This window comes from Callorhinchus milii, unplaced genomic scaffold, assembly GCF_018977255.1.
Source record: "Callorhinchus milii isolate IMCB2004 unplaced genomic scaffold, IMCB_Cmil_1.0 Scaffold21, whole genome shotgun sequence".
Lineage (NCBI taxonomy): Eukaryota > Metazoa > Chordata > Chondrichthyes > Chimaeriformes > Callorhinchidae > Callorhinchus > Callorhinchus milii.
The window spans coordinates 3,932,081-3,954,340 of NW_024704762.1; the positions used below are offsets into that span (position 1 = coordinate 3,932,081).

At 44.3% G+C, this 22,260-nt stretch overlaps 2 protein-coding genes across 2 annotated transcripts; both read right to left on the reverse strand.

Annotated features, from left to right (window-relative positions):
• Positions 1-2,431: 2,431 nt before the first annotated feature.
• Positions 2,432-7,389, reverse strand: LOC103183577 (procathepsin L-like). Its single transcript, XM_042342844.1, has 8 exons — positions 7,261-7,389; positions 6,842-6,964; positions 6,278-6,430; positions 5,709-5,930; positions 4,707-4,755; positions 4,051-4,215; positions 3,318-3,423; positions 2,432-2,548 (listed from the first exon to the last, which is right to left on the reverse strand). Exons 1-8 carry the CDS (start codon positions 7,387-7,389, stop codon positions 2,449-2,451), a joined length of 1,047 nt encoding a protein of 348 aa, XP_042198778.1. The 3' UTR covers positions 2,432-2,448.
• Positions 7,390-12,105: 4,716 nt separating this feature from the next.
• On the reverse strand, positions 12,106-20,247 carry LOC103183537 (procathepsin L). The gene is made up of 8 exons (XM_007901089.2): positions 20,144-20,247; positions 18,598-18,739; positions 18,342-18,464; positions 16,920-17,072; positions 15,788-16,012; positions 14,704-14,869; positions 13,942-14,047; positions 12,106-13,327 (listed from the first exon to the last, which is right to left on the reverse strand). The coding sequence occupies exons 1-8, from the start codon at positions 20,230-20,232 to the stop codon at positions 13,228-13,230; spliced, it is 1,104 nt and encodes a 367-aa protein (XP_007899280.1). The 5' UTR covers positions 20,233-20,247; the 3' UTR covers positions 12,106-13,227.
• Between the last annotated feature and the right edge of the window lie 2,013 nt (positions 20,248-22,260).

The window sequence follows — 22,260 nt, forward strand, 5'->3', positions numbered from 1 at the left end:
AGATATCTCGCGTCCTGTAAGGTGACCTGTTGCTCAGTAAGCAATTTATTTCCCCCTTCCGCACAGTAACGCTGATTGCTGAGTGTAACTCATTTGTTAGCTTTAAGATCAGAGCAGCTTTGGTGCAGAGTTTTTGTGTCAGAATCCAAAGCCAAATGAACGGCCTTTTGTCACGGAGGTCCCGCTGTGATGCCAGAATATTGTGTTTGAGCACACGGAGCTCAACAACGAGGTAACAGAAACCTCCACGCCGCGACTGCATTGTGGGAGGTAGTGAGTGATCTAAAATAGAGAGGGTGAAGGCGATCGATAACAAAAGCTCTTTCGAGCTGACATAAATATCACAATAATGTTAATCCTTGCATTTGATGTTTCTCCTTTCACGTTGGAAGGACATTACCACTACCCTCCAGGACTCCATAGCTTACATTTAAGTGGCTGAGATTTTTGTACACCTTCCTCTCTTCTTTGCACACCCTTTCAGCCACTACGCCCCGAAACTCTGGGACACGCTCCCTCAATCCGTCCCCAGCCCCTCTTAGACTGAGCTTACAGCCACCTCCACCCCCGCACCCCACCCCCCACCCCCCAGCACCTCCCCCCTGGCTTGCAGTCAGGCTCCGCCACTGTTAAGCGCTCTGAGATGCTGCCCTGCGTGGAGGGCGTTATAAAAGTGCAAGTTGTTGTTGTTAAAATCTGAAAGTGTATTGTAACTGTGTTACCAGTGGCGCCATCTTGTGGCGGATATTGGTACAGCAGTTGTTCCTTTGGAGATCATCACCAGATCCACAGTGGGTCTGAAAGGATGAGATCAAAATGTCTTTCTTCATCCAAGCTGCCTATTCTACATCTTATGATGAAGTTAGAAGAAGGAGAGGGATTTGCCTGACTGCCCATCGACGGTGCTTGCGGTCACCCACTCCCTCCCCCCAGTTCAGCGTCAGGCTCCCCAACTGTTAAGTGCCCCAAGATGCTGCCCGTGTAAAGGGTGCAGTGTAAGTGTAAGTTATTGTTGTTGAGCACAGTTTCAGCCTTTGCATCAGCTCAATCTCGTGTCTCGGGCTAGTGCACACGTGTAGGTGTCAGGTGTCAGGTGAGGGCAGGATCGGGGCTTGGCTGTGAAGACTCATGTGTGCCAATAGGCATTTGGGCGAAGTCCTTGCTCTCAGACTAAGTGTGGACCTCATTACACTTTACCGTCCAGCACTAATGCAGCCCATTTCCTTCTACAATTATTTTCTAAAGTCTTTGAACAGAGAGACAGAGGGAGAGTGTGAGGAGTGAACAGGAAGAACATCAGACCAATTGGAGTATCTGTGAAATGTAATAACCTTTATATTTGATATCGCACCTCATAATCATCCTTTAATACAGCACCTTATCACATTGAGAGCCTGTCTCAAGCACTTCACAGGATTTACTGCGGTGACTGTGTATTTTGTAGACAAATGCAGCAACCAATTTGCGCACAGCAATGTCCAACAAACAGCCATGATGTGAATGATCAATTTTATTTGGAGTGACAGCTGGACTGTGAGTCCTGATGTGAGGCTTTCCAGTCCAATATGGATCTCTGAGTTCCTGTAGTATCCAAACCTTCGGATTGAAATTCCACCTGGATATTTACAGTGTCCTGGAATTGGTAAAGTCTTTAAAACTGCATGGATTTTCAAGTTCTTTTTGTGGAAGTATATTCTGAAAACCACAGAAAACTGGCTTCAAAGTGAAGATTCAATTCAACAGTTTGCCAAATGTTGAGACTCTAAAATACTACATAGAGTAAATCTAGACCCAAGTGGAATTTCTCCCCATTAGATCCTTTTGGACGGTTTGATTTGGTTTCCTGGAGGGAGGGAACGAGGTCGAGGAGCTCAAAAGGCAGGGAAAGGTGGACAGTTCTATGAAGGAGCCAGAACATTCAGGATAAGAAAGTTGAGATATTTGGTGAACAAGTCTGACCATTTCTACTTTGGAGATACCTGACATTGACCGTCAGAACTTCCTTCTTCACTGACTTCAGGAGGTCAGGTCAGATTGCCGTCTCTCTTTATTACACAGCTCTGTACTTCTGAGTCCATATATGAATGAGCAACAGGGACACCAAAACAGAACGTAAATAATTTGCTTTTTGCATAAAATGCTGAATACCAGAGTCACCTCAGTAGCACATGCATAAAGAAATATTTTTAAGCAACCGATTTTTAAGCGCTCCAAGATGCTGCCCCGGGCGAAGTTTGCTATATCAATGCACGTTGTTGTTGTTGATTTAGTCCGGGAAAAGCATTTAACGATTTCCGATAATATGAAATTCTTTCTCAAAGGTTTGTTGGCGGAGCCTTCTTAAACAACACTGGGACATGGTGACTGAAGGCAGCTGAAGATGCCTACAATCTTAGAAGAGTTTGGATTTCTTAAGGTGGAGTCGCTACAGTTCCAGTTCATCCAAGTTTACACCACAGGATAGAGTGCGGAACTGGCAATGCCGCAGTTATTGCCCTTGTCCTTTGCCGTGTGGAAGTATCCATTGTTGCCCCATTTGACTCCCCAACTGAAGGAAGAAAGAGATAGAAATTACGGTTAACATCACTTAAAGTCATGAAGTCATACAAAAAAGTAATTTAAAGCTCGTCGCTGCTCTGAGATTAAGAGGTGGACGAGAGCGGGGGAGGAGGGATTTAGGGAGAGGAGGAGGCCATTCAGTCCATCTGGGCTGTTTCACCATTTTATTAGATCATAGCAGATTTGTTAATCTCATCTCTCTGCCTTTTCTCCACGTGTGTTAACACCCTTACTTAGTACCCAAGTATAAATGCAAGTTGTTGTTGTCGTCTCAATTTTTAGGCAAAACTGGAAAGAAATCAACACGTAATGTATGGTCACAGGAGTTAGTTCAAAAAAAGAAAGTCCCTTTGGCCCATTCAATCTCAACCTCATCTAAACCAATTCCTGTCATTCATTTGAAAGACTGTCAAGCTTTCACATCACACGTCTGCAAAACATGACCGTTGTAGGCTCTTGGGTACCAGCTCAAGTCTTCACCCACCTGAGTTCCTGCCAGTCACAGGGTCAAGTGGGTCAAGAGTAGAGCCCAGAGCTTAGAGATCAAAGTACACACACTGTACGTCCCTGGTGCTAACCTCTGCTACGCTTTGCATTTGGTTAAAAGAAAATTGGCGCTGTTGGGAAGCAAATAGGACTGTAGTTTGAAATGCCCTGGTTGCCTCCTGGTGAAAGTGCTCTGGGACACTACACTGCTTGAGGGGCGCTATATAAATGCAACTTGTTGTTGTTGTTGTTGTTGTTGTTGTGAGACGTACCTGTTTTTAACAATCCAATATGGTTCTCCTGCTTCAGTTCCATATCCAACCACCAGTAACTCGTGGTCCGTTACAGTCTTGCTACACGCCTCATCATAATAAATGCCTGTAAATAGCAGAAGTATTAAAGATATGCAGAGCAGAAGGAGCCCATTCAGCCCTCTTATGACATTATTACAATTCGCGAGCTCTTTGTTCCACAATCTCTAAGACCCAATTGAAGAATTTCCATCAAATTTATGATCTTAAGGTGTTCCTGAGGTGTAGTTTGGGGTATTCTACGGTTCTTGGGGGCGGGGGGGAGATTTTGTTGGGAAACATGATGTGAGTCTTCTGATGCTAAGAGGCGCAGATAATAATAATAATAATCCTTACTTTTGATTTGACATTTTATCACATCGTTGAGACACGTCGAAGCACTTCACATAATAAATCACGTAAAGTGTACATTTTTGGGCGAATGTGACAGACAGCCAATTGCACACAGCAGTGTCCCACAAACAGCGGTGGATTGAGTAACCAAATTGTTTTTAAGGTATAGTTACCCCCAGAAAGTGATCCGTCAATCAACTAGAACTTACTTCTAGGTAAACAGAGGCTTCTGTGTGGAATTAGGAGACTTGCCGAAGGTTTCTCCCTGCCCGGGAATCGAAATCCACTATCTTACAGGATCGAGGAAGGTATTTAGCTGATAAACGAGAGCACAAGGCTCTGCGTAACTCTGGCTTCTCACCTGATTTGTAGAACATGAATGACGCACGACCTGCGTCAAAGACGACGGCTATTGGGCCGACAGTGGCCACCGCAGCGGCTAAGTCCTTCTCTGAGTTCTTCCTGATCATCTTCACCCCCTGACATGTGGCCACGCTCTCGTTCTCCTTACTGGTACAAACTCGTTCTGCAACGTAAGTACAGCCCTTAGAGACGCCGAAGCCTCGAATCACATGAAAAAAGTCCAATATAATTTTTTCACCCAGCGAGTTATTTGAGGAGGACAAGTTTGCAGGGCTATGGGGAGAGAGCTGGGGAGTGGGATTAATTTGGACAGCTCTTTCAAAGACCTGGCACGGACATGATGAGCTGAATGGCCTCTTCTGTGCTGTATAATTCCATAATAATATTCTATCTTCTTCTTTACATGTACTAATAAAATGACAATGTCTTTCTGCGCTTCCAGAAGGATCTCAATAACCGATTGACGTAGAGACATGATTTATATCTCATCGGAAATAGTCTTGCAACTGGGAGTGACATGGGCATATTTGTTTTTGTATATATCCTATCGTTCATGAGTTATTTTCAGTTTTGTAGTTACACCTGGTGGCCGCTGAGTCAAAGTGGTACTGTGACATCGTGCGTCACAGAGTACCTACAAATGTATGCACGCACTGCAGTCACATCTGGTGGCCGGCCCGGCTGACTGTTGTGCTGTGGCATCCTGCATCACAGAGTACGCACGTAGTCAAGCGGCGGGAACAAAATAAAGAACACAGTCGAAGCTAAGCCGCGGCAGCAACAGTAAAATTATATTTTTAAAGGGCCAAAAGGAGTCCTCCCACAGGAGTCCTCCCAGAGGAGTATAGATAAAGATGAAATGTCTGTCTGTGTGTCAATTTACATTCCATGTTGAATCCTTTGGTCGCAAAAGAAGCTGCAACTGGTACAGCTAATATAATATAATATAATATAATATAATATAATATAATATAATGTAATGTAATGTAATGTAATGTAATGTAATGTAATGTAATGTAATGTAATGTAATAATAATAATCCTTGCATTTGATACAGCGCCTTAACATCTTGACAACACGTCATTGCCAAGCAATCTCAATGTACAGTGGCTGTGTAAATGTGGGTGATATAGCAGCCAATTTATAGAATCATAGAATCTCAGAGCACCATCATGCCTGTGCCGGCTTCTGGAAAGAGTTATCCAACTAGTCCCACTCATCCGCTCTTTCCCCATAGCCCTGCAAATGTTACCTTTTCAAGTATATATACAATTTGAAAGTTATTATACAATGCGCTTCCACCATCCTGTCAGGCAATGCATTCCAGATCGCACAGCAATGTCCCACAAACAGCCATGGAGCGAGTAACTAATTTTATTTGAGCAATTATTGGTGAGGACACCAGGAGAGAAAGTCTCTTCTCTTTTCAAATAGTGTCACAGGTTGCTTAATGTCCACCTGGACAGGCAGACGGGACCTTGGTTTAACGTCTCACCTGAAGGACGGCATAGACTTATAGGGGCTCCAAATCCTGAGCTGGACCCATAACCCTCTGCCACAGAGGCGAGTGCACTACCAACTGAGCCACGCTGGCACTTTGAGGTCATTGCCCCAGTCATTGATAAAAGGAAGGTGTTTAAAGGGAGGGTAAGTTACCTTGGCAGTGTAGGGGTAGGATTCCTCCGAGTTGATTCCTTTCTCTTTAATGAAGAGGAGGGAACGGTAGTTGGAACCACCGTTACATCCGTGATTCCCGACACTCTGGCTGCAGTCCATCAGGTACTGCTCACTAAGCGAGATCAACTTCCCCGTTTTCTTAAACCACTGACCTTCCAGGACCCCGGTCGTACTGAACGCCCAGCACGAGCCACAGGCTTTCTGGTGAATGAGGAGCAATACTGAATTAATAATAATAATAATAATAATCCTTGTATTTGCTACAGCGCCTTATAACGTCTTCCAGACGTCTCAAAGTGCTTCACAGAATATCTTAACCATTCTTTTCCTTCCGCTCGGCCGGCACTGGCCTGCTCCATCTCCCCCACCCCGCCAGCCCCACCATTGGTGGTCGAGCCTTCAGCTTTTCTGACCCCACCTTCTGGAACTCCATCCCAGAACCCCTCCACCTCGTCCCCTCTCTTTCCTCCTTCAAGGCCCATCTCAAGACCTTCCTCTTGACCCCGCATTCAATAGTTTAGTAGGCGCTAAAAGTGATTCTCCTTCACCTGGTCCTTCACTCCGGTAACGTAGCCTTTAGGGCGCCAGTCAACACTCTGAGGGAGGTCAGTCTTATCATCAGCTGTAAATATGTTGCATGTTTTGTTGTTATATTGCCTTGTGTTTCGCCTATTCAACAGGTTACTGAACTCCTCAACGGTCTGGAAAGGTAAGTGATTTGAGATTTGTTAGTTACAATATCGCTACAGGGTGGGTGGGAGGGAAGAGAACAGCATCAGATCATGATATCTTTTGGGATAATATCCCATACACACAAACAGTCATGGATTGAGTGACTAAATTGAGATTATTGTTTTTAAAGGGATTATTAACCCCCAAAAAGTGATCTGCCAATCGATTAAAAACTGTAAACAGAGGCACATAAAGTGAAGTAAGAAAACTTGCCTTACATTTTGCCCTGGCTGGGAATCAAACCCAGTCCTCTCGCTTGCGAGGCGAGTGCTCTAACCATTTCACTACAGGACTCCACAATCAATCTTCATCCCGATTCAATGGGAGTGTTTCAAAGATTCGCTGTTCACCTTTCACACTCTCACACTTCAGGTACCTACCATGTCTCCAAACTGATTCATCCCCACAGCAAACGTGTGTTTCCCCATGAAGTAATCCGTGTTGTGCTTCTCAATATACTGCAGGTTCTGCTCCCACACATTTCTTTTAAACGCAGCATCTTTCTGAAAAGTAGGATTTACACCCGTGTCAAACTCCAACTCCTTTTAGCATAGAAATCATCAATCGAGAGAAATATTTTCCACCTGGATAGCTTAGCATTTCGGATCATCTGACTAACCACATTCACCAATCTCGTCCAAACGACTGCATTTCTGACAAAACAACACTCTTGCCAACATTGCACAGGAGTGTCAGCTTAGATTTTGAGTCTCAAACTTCTGATGTGAAGGCTTGAACCCACAACTTTTTGACCCAGAGGCAAGAGTGTTACCAAATGAGCCAGTCTGACAACTCTTACCTCCTGGTACACCTTCTTGTGAAAGGTTTTCCAGCTCAGCCACTCATTGTCCAAAGCTGGATTGATCGAGACTGTTGAAGCTTTAACTAGAACGCACACCACAAAACAGCCCCTCAGCAGGTAGTTCATGACGAGTTATCTGTCAGAACAAAACACAGGGATCAGACAGACAGTGAGCAAGTTACTCTGAGTTGAGAGATTTTGTGCAGCCAAAAGGTCTATCTTTTAGACCACACCAGTGGTCATCTCCCTGCTTTGATATAACGTCTTATCACGTCATTGAGACGTTTCAAAGCGCTTCACAGAATATACTGTAAAGTGGGTTGACTGTGTATTTTATGGGCAAAAGACACATTTTTATCAATAGTCCTACCTTCCAGCCGTCCTGCCCTCTGGCTAATATGGGGAGCGCACAGGTCAATATATACCATAGTTAACAGCAGCGTCCTGTCCACCCTCAAGACGCTGCTAAAACGCAAATGGTTGACAGGTCCGAGTGATCAAGTTGACAAATAATATCAGATATCTTGCGTCCTGTAAGGTGACCTGTTGCTCAGTAAGCAATTTATTTCCCCCTTCCGCACAGTAACGCTGGTTGCTGAGTGTGACCCATTTGTTAGCTTTGAGATCATAGCAGCTTTAGTTTTTTGTCAGAATCCAAAGCCAAATGAATGGCCTTTTGTCACGGAGGTCCCGCTGTGATGCCAGAATATTGTGTTTGAGCACACGGAGCTCAACAACAAGGTAACAGAAACCTCCACGCCGCGACTGCTGTCTCTGCTATCGGCCAATAACGATCATAATAATAATAATAATCCTTGCATTTGATAGTCTCATCACCTCATAATAATAAATAATAATCCTTGCATTTGATATAGCGCTTTCCACGTCTTCTAGACGTCTCAATGCGCCTCACAAAATATACTGTAACGTAAATTGATTGTGTATTTGTGGGCGAAACGCCAGACAGACAGACAGACAGACCGACCGACCGTCGGTCAGACGGACGAACGGACGGACGGACAGACAGACAGACAGACAGGTGACCTCAATGTAGATAAAGCCAAGCCATTTCTCAGGTACATTTCACAAGCCAGCAAGCTTGCTAACTCTGCGGGGGGATGAGATCACTCTGTTTCGTGCTTTGCAGATTAAGCAAAATACTTCATCAACCATCACGTGTGCTGATGGAGGGGTGGCTGGTTGACTGGAGGGAACACCTTCCTTCAAAAATAAAAATAAACTCATCCCTACATTTTTTACAGCACCTTTTTCTGATTGGGAGGACATCTCAAAGCCTTCACAGGATTTAGGGTAACGTGTGGTGACTGTGTATTTTGTAGGCCAACACGGCAGCCAATTTTTAACACAGCAATATCTTACAAACAGCCATGGCATGAGTGAGCAATTTTATTTTGGTGAACTATTGGTCAGGAGACCGGGAGAGAGAAACTCCTTTCTCGTTTCAAGCACCACAGGAACTTTGATATCCACCTGAAGAGGCAGACCTCACTTTAACCATTCATCCAAAGGACGGCACCTCTGACGATGTAGGATACTCCAAGCACTGCATTTCTGTGTCATCTTAGACTATCAGGGTTTAAAGTCCCGACGTAGCTGGGTGCCGAGGCAGCAGGACAAGAGGTGGCAGGTTCAGGGGTAAGTGCGAGTTCAGTAATGTCTCAGATTGACACACTCAGGCGAGTGTCTAATTGTTGATGTTGAGCTTGGCCTTTCCCAGGAGTGAGTGTCACAGAATGAAAATCCACTTGGTCCATCTGTGCTAGTCTTTTCTTACGATGTGGGCGATGCTGGCAAGGCTGTGAAGTCCTGTAGAGTAGTGGTTAGAGCACTCGCCTCGCAAGCGAGAGGACCCAGGTTCGATTCCTGGGCAGGGAGAAACCTTAGGCAAGTTTCTGTACTCTATACGCCTCTGTTTACTTAGCAGTAAATAGAAACCCGTTTGTTAGTCAATTGACGGATCGCTTTCCAGGGGTAATAATCCCTTTAAAAAATAATAATAATAATTTCGTTACTCAATCCACGACTGTTTGTGAGACACTGCTACACGCAATTGGCTGCCACGTTTCGCCCACAAAATACGCAGTCAATCCATTTTATAGTATATTCTGTGAAGTTCTTTGAGACATCTGAACAACATGATAGGGCGCTGTATCAAATGCATGGATTATTATTATTATTATTATTATAAGGTTAGCACGTACCAACATCTAACAACTGAGTGACTTGTTAAGCTATTTCATAGTGTGGGGACTACGAGCACTTCACAGGCAGTTAATGTCGAGGGCAGTGACTGGTTCCGTGGGAAGATGGTAAGAAATAAGAGTGACTTGCAATCGAGGGAGGCAACTGTTTGGATCTGTATGCAGCAAGAAGTTGCTTTCGCTCAAATGTTTCCCTTTGTTCGCTGCGGTTCCCATTCGCACCATTATGCGGTGCTACACCCAATTTTGCAGCATTCTGTGCTATTTCAGCATAGTTGGTCGCGCTCTCGTATCTGAGTCAGAAGATTGTGGGATAAATAATAATAATAATCCTTGTATTTGTTATAGTGCCTTATCACGTCTTCAAGACGTCTGAAAGCGCTTCACAGAATATGCCGTAAAATGAATTGACTGTTATATATTTTGTGGTCGAAATGTGGCAGTCAGTTTACGCACAGCAGTGTCCAACAAACAGCCATCACCTTAGATAATTATTTGGGGAGGACAAGTTTGCAGGGCTATGGGGAGAGAATGGGCGAGTGGGATAGAATTCAGATGAGACATTAAACCGAAGTCCCATGTGGTCTGAGTTCAACCTCAGCTGAATGTGCTGGCTGTATGGAGCCTTGTGATAAAATGGGTCAAAGCTTCCTGTTGTGGTTATAAAACAGTCTAAAAATCTGAGCTTGACAGATTTGACATTAGTTTGATCACGCAATCCTGGATGCTTTGCGTGCGACTGATTGTAATAAGCCACTTCTCCCAGATATTCTGAACGTCAACAGTAAATGAGTAAACAATTCATTACATCGAGGCTCGACTGTGCAAACTCACTGCTTGTCGGCCTCCCCAACTCCTCCCGCCTCAGGTTGCAGATCATCCAGAATTCTGCAGCCCGTGTCTTCTTCCGCACCAGGCTCCGCGACCCTATCACCCCCATCCTCGCCCGACTCCACTGGCTTCCCGTCACACAGAGGATACAGTTCAAGATCCTGGTCCTCACCTTAAAAGCCCTCAATGGTCTTGTTCCCGGCTACTTCTTTGACCTCCTAACCCCCTACCACCCTGTTCGCTTCCTCCGGTCAGCGGACTCCGGCCTGCTTCACGTCCCCCGCCTTGTTCACCACTATCGGCAGGCAGGTCTCCCACCATTCTGCACCCACCCTCTGGAACTCTGGTACCAGCACCTTGGAACGTCCTCCCGACGTGAAAGACACTTTACAAATGTAGTTTTGTTATTGTTGTAACATCTGTTAAATGTATTGACTGTGTATTTATAGGCAAAGATGGCAGTCAGTGTGTGCGCGGTGATGTGCTCTGGTTTAAGCTCTGGGACGCTAACCTGGTTCAGGAGCGCTATATAAATGCAAGTTGTTGTTGTTATTGATGTCCCACAGACAGACAGGACCCTAATGACCAATTGTCTGAGGATCACCAGCCAGGGCACTCTCTCTTCTCATTTCCAATTATGTCACGGTTTACTTTACATTCACTTGAACAGACGAAGAAGGCCCTTTGACCCATCTGCTCCCATCCTGTAGAACACCCACCCTTCTGCCCTCACAGCACAGTATCAAGCTGTGTGTTTTTTAAATAAGTCCCAGTGTCCTGGCCTCAGCCCCGCTTCCTGGTAAACGTATTCTAGTCATTCATTATCCTCTTGAGTAAAAAACTTCCTGGTGTCTGTCCTGAAATTGCCCTTTACAACTGTAAACCTGAGTCCTCCTTTGATGCATTAAAGTACAGTCAAACTCGTAGAAGTCTGATCTGTATAAATCGTATCATCGCCTAAATCGTACATCTGCCCAAGTCTCGTTTAGGAGTTTATATTGCATGCGAGTTTGACATAACTCATACTTTGCGTGAGTCATATTAAATGTATAGACCCAACCGTAAGACTTAGTTGAGGTTTACTGTATTGTTCTGGGTTGGCTTTCTCAATCTCATTTAAAGTTCTATGCACTTTTCTAAGGTCCCCCCCTGAGGTCCTCAGCTCAGCCTGTCATGTCCAGGCAACTCTGCAGTGATATGAAACTGCTTGATTTACAGTGAACAGAACTCCTCAGATTAGAATTAGAACATGTGATGTTCTTTCTCTTTGCTTGTTTTGACTTGAATAAAAAAAAACGCTGTGTATAGGAATAAACTTTACCTTAAAAGGGTCACTGCCTGACTTCAACAACAACAAATTACATTTACACAGCGCCTCCAGCGTCAGGAGGATTTCCCAAGGCATTGGACAAAGAGGGATTTGGATTCAAGCAGGGTATTGGGATCAGAAGGGGCGGAGGGCACTGAGGGTTAGGCTAGACCGCAGCAGGAACCTTGGCAGAAGTTCCCTCCTTTCCCCGTCTGCAGTCCAGAGTCACTCAATGCCCCACTAACAGCGAGAGTCTAACCCAGCACCGAGCACGAATTGGAGCCTTTCTGGCCTTGTGTGTGTTCTCTGGAACTCACCAAATGAGGTCTCCGCCAACTGAGCTGTCGAAGGTCACTTTCCCTCCCATCCCCTCCTCTCCACTCCTCCCCACAACCACCCACCCCAACCCCACCCTCCATTGCCTCCCTATCCCATCTCCTCCCGGCTTGTCAGCAAACACACAAGAGTCTCACAACATTATGGGTTAAAAAATCATCCATTTTGTATGTATTGAGTAAAAGATACATCAGTGATGCACATGGGGAGGGGAGAAGAGGAGAATTAACAAGGTCTCATTAGGAAAACAAGTGTCATTAACAGCTTGCAGCGGAAACAAAAATCTCAGGCAGTGAAGTTTGCCTCCTCCAGGGAATTCCAAGAGCCTCCCACTGACTTGCTCGGCCTCCACTCTAAGCTGAGAGCTGATAATAATTCTCACATTTGATAAAGTGTCTTTTCACATCGTTGAGATGTCACAAAGCGCTTCACGGGATATGTTGTAAAGTGGTTCGACTGTATATTTTGTGGGCGAAACGCAGCAGCCAATTGCGCACAGCACTCGTGGACTGAGTGAGCAAATTTCTTTTTTTTTGTGTGAGATTATTACCCCGGAAAGCGATCTGCTAATCAACTAACAGCCAGATTCCTACTTTCTGCTAAGTAGACAGGCGTGAGGAGTAAGGAAACTTGCCTAAGGTTTCGCCTCGCCCGGGAATCGAACCTGGGTCCTCTCGCTTGCGAGGCAAACGCGCTAACCAATACTCTATGGGACTCAACTGATGGATTATTGCAAGTCAGTGAGATGTGTGTGGATTTACCGAGAAGAGATACACTTCACATCCTTCCTCTGGGATGAGGTTCCCTTTACACTGAGGCTCTCTTTCTCAAGCCCCACGGGAAGGAGTCCAAAGATGCTCCATTTCCTTTAATGTGGCAACAATTTAATAACATGGTTTAAAACTTTCCCTTTTAGTCGAGGGTGCCTGTTAGTTGGGGTTAATTTTGCAGCATTTCTTAATGGATTTAAGAAATCCGGAAGCCCATGACTCCAACTCGGATCCATTTTCAGCACCTGATTCCCTTGGGTCGGAGTGACTGCTTGCGATCTCTTAATTAAGAAATCCGCTAAGAAATGGCGCAAAATTGACCCAAATTATTTCGGGAACAGAAAGGACAAAGGATTCTTTGCTGGTTTTTATAATATCCAAGCTTAGTTTACAAAGTGAACTCACACTGTATGGGAAATAATCTTCCCAATGGCAATAATATTCTAACAATCAGACACATTGCAAAATTTATTCCCAGATTTTGTCCAGCAAAATTTTATATCACCGGATAGACGGCGTGAGAAGCAATTCCACAGTTGTTCATCTTGTCTTTGGACATCAAAATGTAGCCTTTGTCACCCCAACTAGTCGAGTAGCTGAAAAATATTTATTTTTAACAAAAACATAGGATTAATTCTTAAAACAACGTGCATTTTGTGGGCGAAATGCAGCAGCCAAGTGCGCACAGCAGTGTCCCACAAACAGTCGTGGATTGAGGGATCAAATTATTATTAATTTTTTTTAAGGGATTATTCCACTGGAAAGCAATCCGCCAAACAACTAACAACCAGGTTCTTACTTACTGCTGGGCAAACAGAGACGTGTGCGTGGAGTAAGGAAACTTGCCTAAGGTTTCGCCCCACCCCGGAATCGAACCCGGGTCCTCTCGCTTGCGAGGCGAGCACTCTAACCGATACACTACAGGACTCCGTAATGCAAAGTATATGAAATATTGAAAAGGTGGTCAAGGCCAGGACACTGGATTCAATTATAGCTTGATGCTGGAATGGGTGGACGGTTAGGAAGGATGAAATCAAATGGGCCAAAAGGTCTTCTTCATCCAATCTCCTATAACCTAATGACCTCAGATGAGCACATCTGTGACAGCATTCTGAAGGTCCTGATCCAGCCTGTCTCAGTGAGGTTGCTAAGCTTCTTTTATGCACCGTAACACACAGTAATATCCGACAGTAAACAGAGTGTAATGTACCTGTTTTTAACAATCCAGTAATTCTTCCCGGACTTTCTTCCATATCCAACTATCAGGACAGCATGGCTCATGGTGTAATCGGTGCAGTCCGGCTCATAGTAAACACCTGCACAAACACAGCCACGCAGTCTATTCCATGACAATAGTGTTCGAGCTCAGCCCCAACCCCAACCCTCTCCCCTCCCAGTGTTCCAGCTCTAATCTGTAATATAATAATAATAATATTCCTTGCATTTGATACAGCGCGCAATCACCTCTTTGCGACATCTCAAAGCCCTTCACAGAATATACAGTACTGTAAAGTGAATTGACTCTATATTTTTGTGGGCGAAAGGCGGCAGCCAATTGTGCACTGCAGTGTCCCACGAATAGTCATGGATTGAGAGACCACATTTTTTTCCGTCATTTATTTATTTATTTTGAAGGGATGATTACCACCAGAAAAGTAATCCGTCAATCGACTTACAACCGGGTTCCTACTTACTCCACTGCTACGTAAACAGAGGCGTGTGGAGTAAGGAAACTTGGCTAATGTTTTGCCTTGCCCGGGAATCAAACCCGGGTCGTTTCGCTCGCTTGTGAGTGCTCTAATCAATACGCTACAGGACTCCACAAACCTACGCTAACCCACTCACCATAGCCAAGCATAACCTTGTCTTCACCTTAACAGTGCACCCACATTATAAATGGACACACAGTACATTGAAACACAGTATAACAGGGTTTCACTGTTGATAGTTTATGCTGCCATTTGTGACTTACCGTGATGGTAGAACTGGAAGGATTGATGAGTGGCATCTATAGCAATAGATATAGGTCCAATGGTGGCCACAGCCATGGCTAAGGCTGTCTCGTTGCCTTCGGAAACGAACATGTAATTGGTGCAATTGGTAGCTTTGTAATTGGGATTGTAATTACAGGGGTCGTCCTGAATTTTGTTTAAAAAAAACACATGTTTAGTAAATTAATACTCTACCGTCCTGTTGGAACGCTGAAATGTCATTCGGTCAGCTCAGTGACCACGACAATTACATGTTAAATTAAGTTAATCGCGGAAATACAGAGCCAATGAAGGGAATTAACCTGCAGGTTGCTAACGGTAATGTCTCAACCTCAACGTGGGTCACAAGTAATTTCTGTCGAGTGAAGCAACAAATTCAAGTGAAGGAGCGCCAACCAGGACGATGACTGGCTGATACCAACGTTCCGAGACTCTATCCTGTGTGAAAGGTGCTTTCTAATTCCAAATCGTTATTGGCTCAGTTGGTAGCACTTTTGCCTCTGAGTCAGAAAGTTGTGGATTCAAGCTCCAAGGAGAGTCTTTGAGCTCGCAGTCAAGCTTGACTCTCAGCTGTATTGTTACAGGTGCCGTCCTTTGGGTGAGACATTAAACTGAGTTCCTGTCTACTTGTTCAGGTGGACACTAAAGTTACCGCAGCACTATTCAAAAAGAGAAGGGAGTTTAAGAGGAAGTTAGACTTTCACACAAGAAAGGAATCGAAGGGTATGAGAGGAAGTAAGGAATGGGTGGAGACACATGAGGAGGATAAACTCCAGCATGGACTGATTGACGTGTTTCCGTGCTGTACATTCTGTGTAAACGTGCTGTTTACAAGAAGCTGATGATTGGAATCGATAGTTCTAAGTTGGGGAAACTTAGACGTGAGCAGCACAAGGACTTGATGGGTGTAATGACCTGTTTGTGTTCAGCAAATGTGCTATGATTCTCGACGAAAGCATGGTACTGTTTCATATTCAGTTATTGCACCATATTGGCTCCGAGCAACTTTTAAACAAAACAAGGTTGGAACAGATTATCAATGGTCAGACGGAAATTGAAACTCACTGTCGCAGTGTAGGGATATCCATCCTCCGAATCGATTCCATTGTTATCAGACACGTACTTAAAGGCATTCTCCATCCACCCTCCACCACATCCACTATTCCCCTCTGCTTTGGAGCAATCGACCAGGTTCTGCTCGCTCAGCGAGACCAGTTTTCCCGTCTTCTTGAAGGTCTGTCCTTCCAAAGCACCGGTGGAGCTGAACGCCCAGCACGAGCCACAAGCACCCTGTAATAAAAAATGTGGTCGCTCAATCCACGACTGTATGCAGGACACCGCCCGGCGCAATCGGCTGCTGCGTCTCGCCCACAAAATATACAGTCAATCCATGTTACAGTCTATTCTGCGAAGCACTTTGAGACGTCTCGAAGACGTGATAAGGCGCTGTATCAAATGCAAGTATTATTATATAACACACACAGACCAGATACACACCTAGCATTTTTTTTGTGCCGTTCATCCACCTTTTGTGTTGTCCATCTGTGTTCATGCTCTTGATCACAAAGCAGAACGCCCCTGTTGGAACGTGTGTAGATGTCGGGTGGGTGAAGTCAATTGTGACTGCCCTGGCAGAGATCATCTAATTCATCATTAACTTGAGATTCAATGTGGAGTCCAACAGGCAGTGTTGGTGCATGTATTAACTGAGCGCCAGAGGGAGATTGTAAAATATATGATATAACGTCTGTCAACTTCAAATTGTCTCAAAGTACTTTACAGGTAAATATAGTGACTGTGTATGACCATGCAGCGTTTCCCCCATCATCGCACCAAACTGAGAGCCTGGACTCCGAGCTCAAAGTCCCTGACATGGGGCTTGAATCCACAATTAAATTTAGCGGCAATAGTTTTACCAATTCAGCCAAGCTGACTACAAAGCAAGTTATCTATGAGCAATGAATCGCACTATCTGACATGCTATTACCAAAACCTCTATCGGCAGTGCTATACAATTTGTTATGGTTTACAATGGGATCCACACAGTCACTACACTTGACAGCAATCCCTATGAAGTGCTTTGACATGTTCTGACATTACAGTTCCTGTATCAAAGGTAAGGATTATTATTGATACTGTATTTGATGAGATATCTGCTCCCGTTAAGTTGCTTTAACAGAACATTTTCCTCCCTTACTTGGTTCTTTATTGGGGTGACATAACCTTCCTTGCGCCAGTCAATCTTCCGAGGAAGTTGGACAGGATCCAAAACCTTTAAGAATGTCTTGGACGAGGTCCGGGCTGGCGAGCGACCAAATCCATTCATCTGCCAGTTGAACTCCTCCACGGTCTGAAATAGAGAGGGGGAGTATCAATAGAGAGGATCAGTACAGAGAGAGATAGGGGAGGTCAGTCACAAGATATCACGATGATGCTTTGGCCCATTCAATCTCAACATTGTGTTTTTGTTTGGTCAGCCGGGTGTCTGACACATGCGGAAACCCATCACCGTACTTAAGAGTATCCGAACCAAGCTGAGATTTCTACCCATCCCACCTACACATGAAAATCCCAGAGATAGATTGTTGAAATGGAATGCACTCTCTGTCCCTGAAGGGACACATCCTGCTTACCGAATTCAGGAAAGTTAGTCCCAGGTTGGCAAGAGGTAAGGCATGGGACCCCAGAGCGTGCGTTGGGGTAACTACTGAAGTCTAACCAGCTACAACCGCATAGCTTGCCAAAGAGAGCAATGTCTGGCAAGCTTTCCCGCTGCTTACCTAGCTAGGATCGCCCTATCCGTTAGGGCTTTGGCTTACAGGGTTAACGGGAGCTGAGCGGGAGGATTTCCTGCTCTCAGTGACTGGTCTGTCCTTCCAAGTCCCGCGATGAGCCAGGATGGCTGTGCTGTCTAACGTTTCAGCATTAATTAATTTTGTAAATGAGTCCAGAGTCTTGAAAGGCCCCCAAATCCCACCTTGTCTTCAAACCTGTAAACATATTTTGACTTGAAATCTAAGGTGGCGCCAAGTTGTTGAAATTTGGCTTGAATTCGGAAACTGTATTTGTCAAGGACTGTGATATTTGGGCAACAAAATGCACAATCAATTCACTTAACAGTATATTCTGTGAAGCGTTTTGAGACGTCTTAACGTCGTGATAACCCTATATCAAATGAAAGGATTATTATTGTTACAGTAAAACTCGCATAAGTTTGATCTGTATAAATTATGCAATAGCCTAAGTCGTACGCGTACGTCTGCCCGCTGAATTTCCTGTAACTTATGTAAGTTTCACATAACTCATACTTCGCATAAGTCATATTAAATGTATGATCCCAACTAATACAATTGATATGAGGTTTACTGTACATCATATGTAAGGATTATTATTATTATTTGTATTATAAAACAGCTTCATTGTGTGTAATTTTCAATTTCAGGAGAAAAGGCTAAGACTAGGTAGAATTTTGGACCTCTGGGCTCCAGTTTGACTATTGCCCAGTCTGCCATCTCTCATGTTAAGGTTCCTGACCTTTTCCTATCAGCAGGCACCACTGACAAACGCAAAGACAAACTGGTGATCCCCATAGACCCTTTCTGATGTTAAACCCACGTACCATGTCCCCAAACATGTTCATCCTGAGACGGAAGGATTGTTGGCCCATTGAGTACTCCAGGTTGTGACGTTCAATTAAGTGGAGATTTTTCTCCCACACCAGTCTCCGAGAGCTCTCTTCAATCTGAAACAAATCAAACGTTGCCAAAACATAAATTGGCTTTGAGCCATAAACAATACACTGAATATCTATCTCAACCTCAGTGTCTCAGTGCGTTCCAAGATATTTTCAGCCCACAGTCCATTTCTGCCCTCACCTCTGTATACTCTCTCTGGTGAAATGCCTTCCATTGCTCCCAAGCTTGGGTCAGAGCCTCATCGAAGGCGAGTGCGGGGCCTGTGGTCACAACCAAGACCACGAAACTGCCCAGAAACACAGAGATCTTCATGGTGGAGGACCTGACAAAAGATGAACACAAGAGATTTAATTTGCTCTTCCTGATATTGATCTACGTTTGTTGCGTGTTCAGCCGGGCATCTGACACACGCGGAAACTCATTACCAGGACTAAGATTCTCCGACCCGAACAATGGAAAAATTCCAACATCTAAACCTCATATCCCATCGGTTGCTGCCACTGCAGTACACAAAAGGGGGAAAGATGCATGTGATGAACATCTTTTCGCTTTTTCACGAAGACAGAGCTCTTTAAAGCTCTCTGGGTCGCTACCCTGCCTGGAGGGCGCTATATAAGTGCAAGTTGTTGTTGTTTATGCATCAGCTTTGCATTCAATACAGTGCCTTTCGTGTTGAGAACAAGAACCATTTGTATTTACATAGCATCTCTCACGCAGGGTAGCGAGCCAGAGTACTTGACAGTGGTAGAGCACGACACCAAGCTGGAGGGAGGGCGTTGCTGGGGGAAGATGTCCGTACGCACGGTCGAAAGGAAAGGTCTTCAGGTGCGTTATGAAGATGGGGAAGGAGGAGGCGAGGCAGAGGGATTTGACAGGCGCTCCGAGATGACCCCACCCCACTTGAAAGGCGCTGTATAAATACAAGTTGTTATTGTGGGAAGAAGTCTCAAAGCACTTCACAGAATTAGCTGTAAAGTGGAGTGACTGTGTACATTTGTAGGTGAGCGCGGCAGGCAATTTGCACACGGAAAAGTCCCACAAAGAGCCACACACAAAAAAAAACTGAGTGAGTGGGGGCTGTTGGCCAGGATATGGGAAGAACTTCTCTCCTCTTCACAGAGAGAAAAACACTTTAGCAGAAAAACTCAACTCTGTCCGATCAGCAAAGGAGGCGTATGACTTTAAGTGAAAACACATTTGAATTCAATCAGAGAAAAAGAAACCCCAGGGGCTTGAATTTCCTCTCTGTTTGAACGCAAGCGATTTGTTGTTTGACAAACCCAAAAGTAAGTTTCCTGTGTTTTTAGATGAAGTACATATAACTCTATAACTTCTAAACTATTTGCTGACCAGATGTTCACTGGTTATGGTTTCAGTTTAACTGAGCTATACAAAAAAAAGTTAACGTTTGATTTCCTTTCCCTTTTCGTCTCTCTCAAAAAAAAGTTTTTACCCTGTTAGACCAGTTGAGAGTGAAAGTTAGGAACAAAGTTTGCTTCTGGAACGATTCAATCTGTTCATTTCTATTGCGAAAGGCGTATTCTTAAGGAGGATTAGCACAAGTTGTTAACAACACTTGAAGCCCTTTAGGGTAGGTTGGGTCCCTAGAAAAATGTGTCCAGATTTTTGCGAATCGCTGGCAAAGGGTCACAGCCTCTCAAGTCTCCTGTCCAAGTACAGGTTGTCTCTTAACTGCCCATGATTTGCCCAAGACGGAAGGTCTCACCTGATAGAATAGCCTCTCCGAGGAAGACTGCTGCTCGTAAGATTGCAGACCTGCTGACTGAGTGTAAAAAGCAACTTCCTTCCAGTCATCTCATGTGACTGGAAAATTCCCCGAGTCCAATACAAACAAAGTACACACACACATTCACACTCACACACACATTCACACTCACACGCACAAAAACACACACACGCACACAAAAACACACACGCGCACAAACAAAAACACACACGCGCGCACACACCACTGGGTCTCGAAGACGTGATAAGGCACTCTATCAAAAGCAGGGATTTTTATTATTTTTACTACACTGATCATCCTATTTAGAGCAGGGAGGGATAATGCAGGAAAGAGCAGTTATTGTCGGCCTGTAAATCGAGGGCACTTTTTTCTGGTTTAAATGCAATCCTACAATCTACAAGGAAATAAAATGGGGTTCTTCACCCACTCCTCCCCCTCCCACCCCAGTTAAGTGGGTTAGCGTGAGTTACATTTCACACAAAACACACAGTTACTACACTTTGCAGTACATCCTGTGAAGCGCTTTGCGATGTCCTCCCAGCATGAAATGAGCTGTACCAAATGCAAAAAATATTATTACTAATAAATAATAATAAATAATAACAATTCTTACCTTCGGTTTAGCACTTTATCACGTCAGAAGGACGTGCCAAGGGTCATCACAGGTGCTTCACAGCTAACTGTGAAGTGGAGTAACTGTGTATTTGTTAGCAAACACGCCAGCAAAATTGCACATAAGCAACGTCCCACATACAGCCGTGGAGTGAGTGACCAATTTTATTTAAGGGACTGTTGGCGAGGACGCCGTGGGATCTTTAACGTCTCATCCAAAGAGCAGCACCTCCGACAATCCAGCACACCCCCAGCACTGCATTGGAGCGTCATCTTAGACCATGTGAGTTCAAGTTCAAGAACCCACAAGCTTCTGACTCACAGACGAGAGTGCTACCACTGAGCCAGGCTGACACGCTAACAGTTACCTGTGTTTTTTTGTGTGGGGTGCTCACATCCCCGGGGAGGGAACTGAGTGCCCAGGTAGATGTTGGGTGTATATTACGTATTGTTTAGGTGAAATGAGAGGGAGTGGGGGGGGTGGGAAAGTGTTCTCCCAGGAGGTGACTCAGCACCAATGTCTCTCTATTGTTCCAATCATTGGAACGAGCTCTTATCCAGAAAGACTTGATAAACTGCTTCTCAAGGAGGAACGTCACTGGTTGGCCTGACCAGGACACCGAAAGTGTCCCATTTCCAGCACTAATAATAATAATAATCCTTGCATTTGATACAGCTCCTGATCATGTCGTCAAGACGACTCAAAGCGCTTCATCAAATAAACTGTAAAGCGAACTGAATGTACTTTTGCGGGTGAAATTCGGCGGCCAATTGCGCACAGCAGTGAACCACAAACAGTCGTGGTTTGAGTGACACAGTGAAGATTGGTTTGGTTGAGTTCCTTTTTTTTAAAAAACCAAATAAAGACACAATTTATTTTTTACAAACTTAAGTTTTATTTTAATCTCTGGTGCTCAGAATACACTTAAAAGTCTAGCAATGCAATTTTTGCAGGGAAGTTTCTAGAAAGCAAATCACATCCACGCACAATATTATATCTCGGCTTTAAAAGCACAATGGGGCATTAACCTTTCAAACACCACACCAACACCAGAGCTCCAAATCCAAGATTTGTACATTTCCTCGTGAAATGTTGCAGCGTAAATTCCACTTTGGAACAATTATCAGTAGAATTTTGTATTTCTTTTTCAAGGGGCAGACAGATTTGGCTCTAGATTTACCGTAGAACTTGCCAAATTCTGGGTAAAAATAATTATTAATAAGTAACAATAATAATTATTGTTAATATTAATACTGTGAAATGCTAAGAAGATAGAATAACTCGAGAACCAGGTGGAATTTCTCTCTCTTAAGCAGTTAGTGTAAATTATTTCAATAATTATACTTCATGTTGTTTCTTTCATGTAAAATAACAGAAACCCAGGATTAAGTTGTAGGTGATGAAGCAATGGGGTGGTTAATAATAAGGACATAGATTACAAGTTCTTCATCCTTGTAGGAGGCAGGTTTGCATCTGTCTCCTC

What these genes read in the sequence shown, in the direction of transcription:
- LOC103183577 (XM_042342844.1), bottom strand. Translation starts at nt 7,389, where the DNA reads ATGAACTACCTGCTGAGGGGCTGTTTTGTGGTGTGCGTTCTAGTTAAA. An exon ending in TGAATCAGTTTGGAGACATG is followed by an intron (nt 6,431 to 6,841) that starts GTAGGTACCTGA and finishes TTACCTTTCCAG; the next exon opens with ACCGTTGAGGAGTTCAGTAA. An exon ending in ATTCATGTTCTACAAATCAG is followed by an intron (nt 3,424 to 4,050) that starts GTGAGAAGCCAG and finishes TGCTATTTACAG; the next exon opens with GCATTTATTATGATGAGGCG.
- LOC103183537 (XM_007901089.2), bottom strand. Translation starts at nt 20,232, where the DNA reads ATGACTGGAAGGAAGTTGCTTTTTACACTCAGTCAGCAGGTCTGCAAT. An exon ending in TCACCCCAATAAAGAACCAA is followed by an intron (nt 16,013 to 16,919) that starts GTAAGGGAGGAA and finishes TTTTTATTACAG; the next exon opens with GGTGCTTGTGGCTCGTGCTG. An exon ending in TACTGGATTGTTAAAAACAG is followed by an intron (nt 13,328 to 13,941) that starts GTACATTACACT and finishes AATATTTTTCAG; the next exon opens with CTACTCGACTAGTTGGGGTG.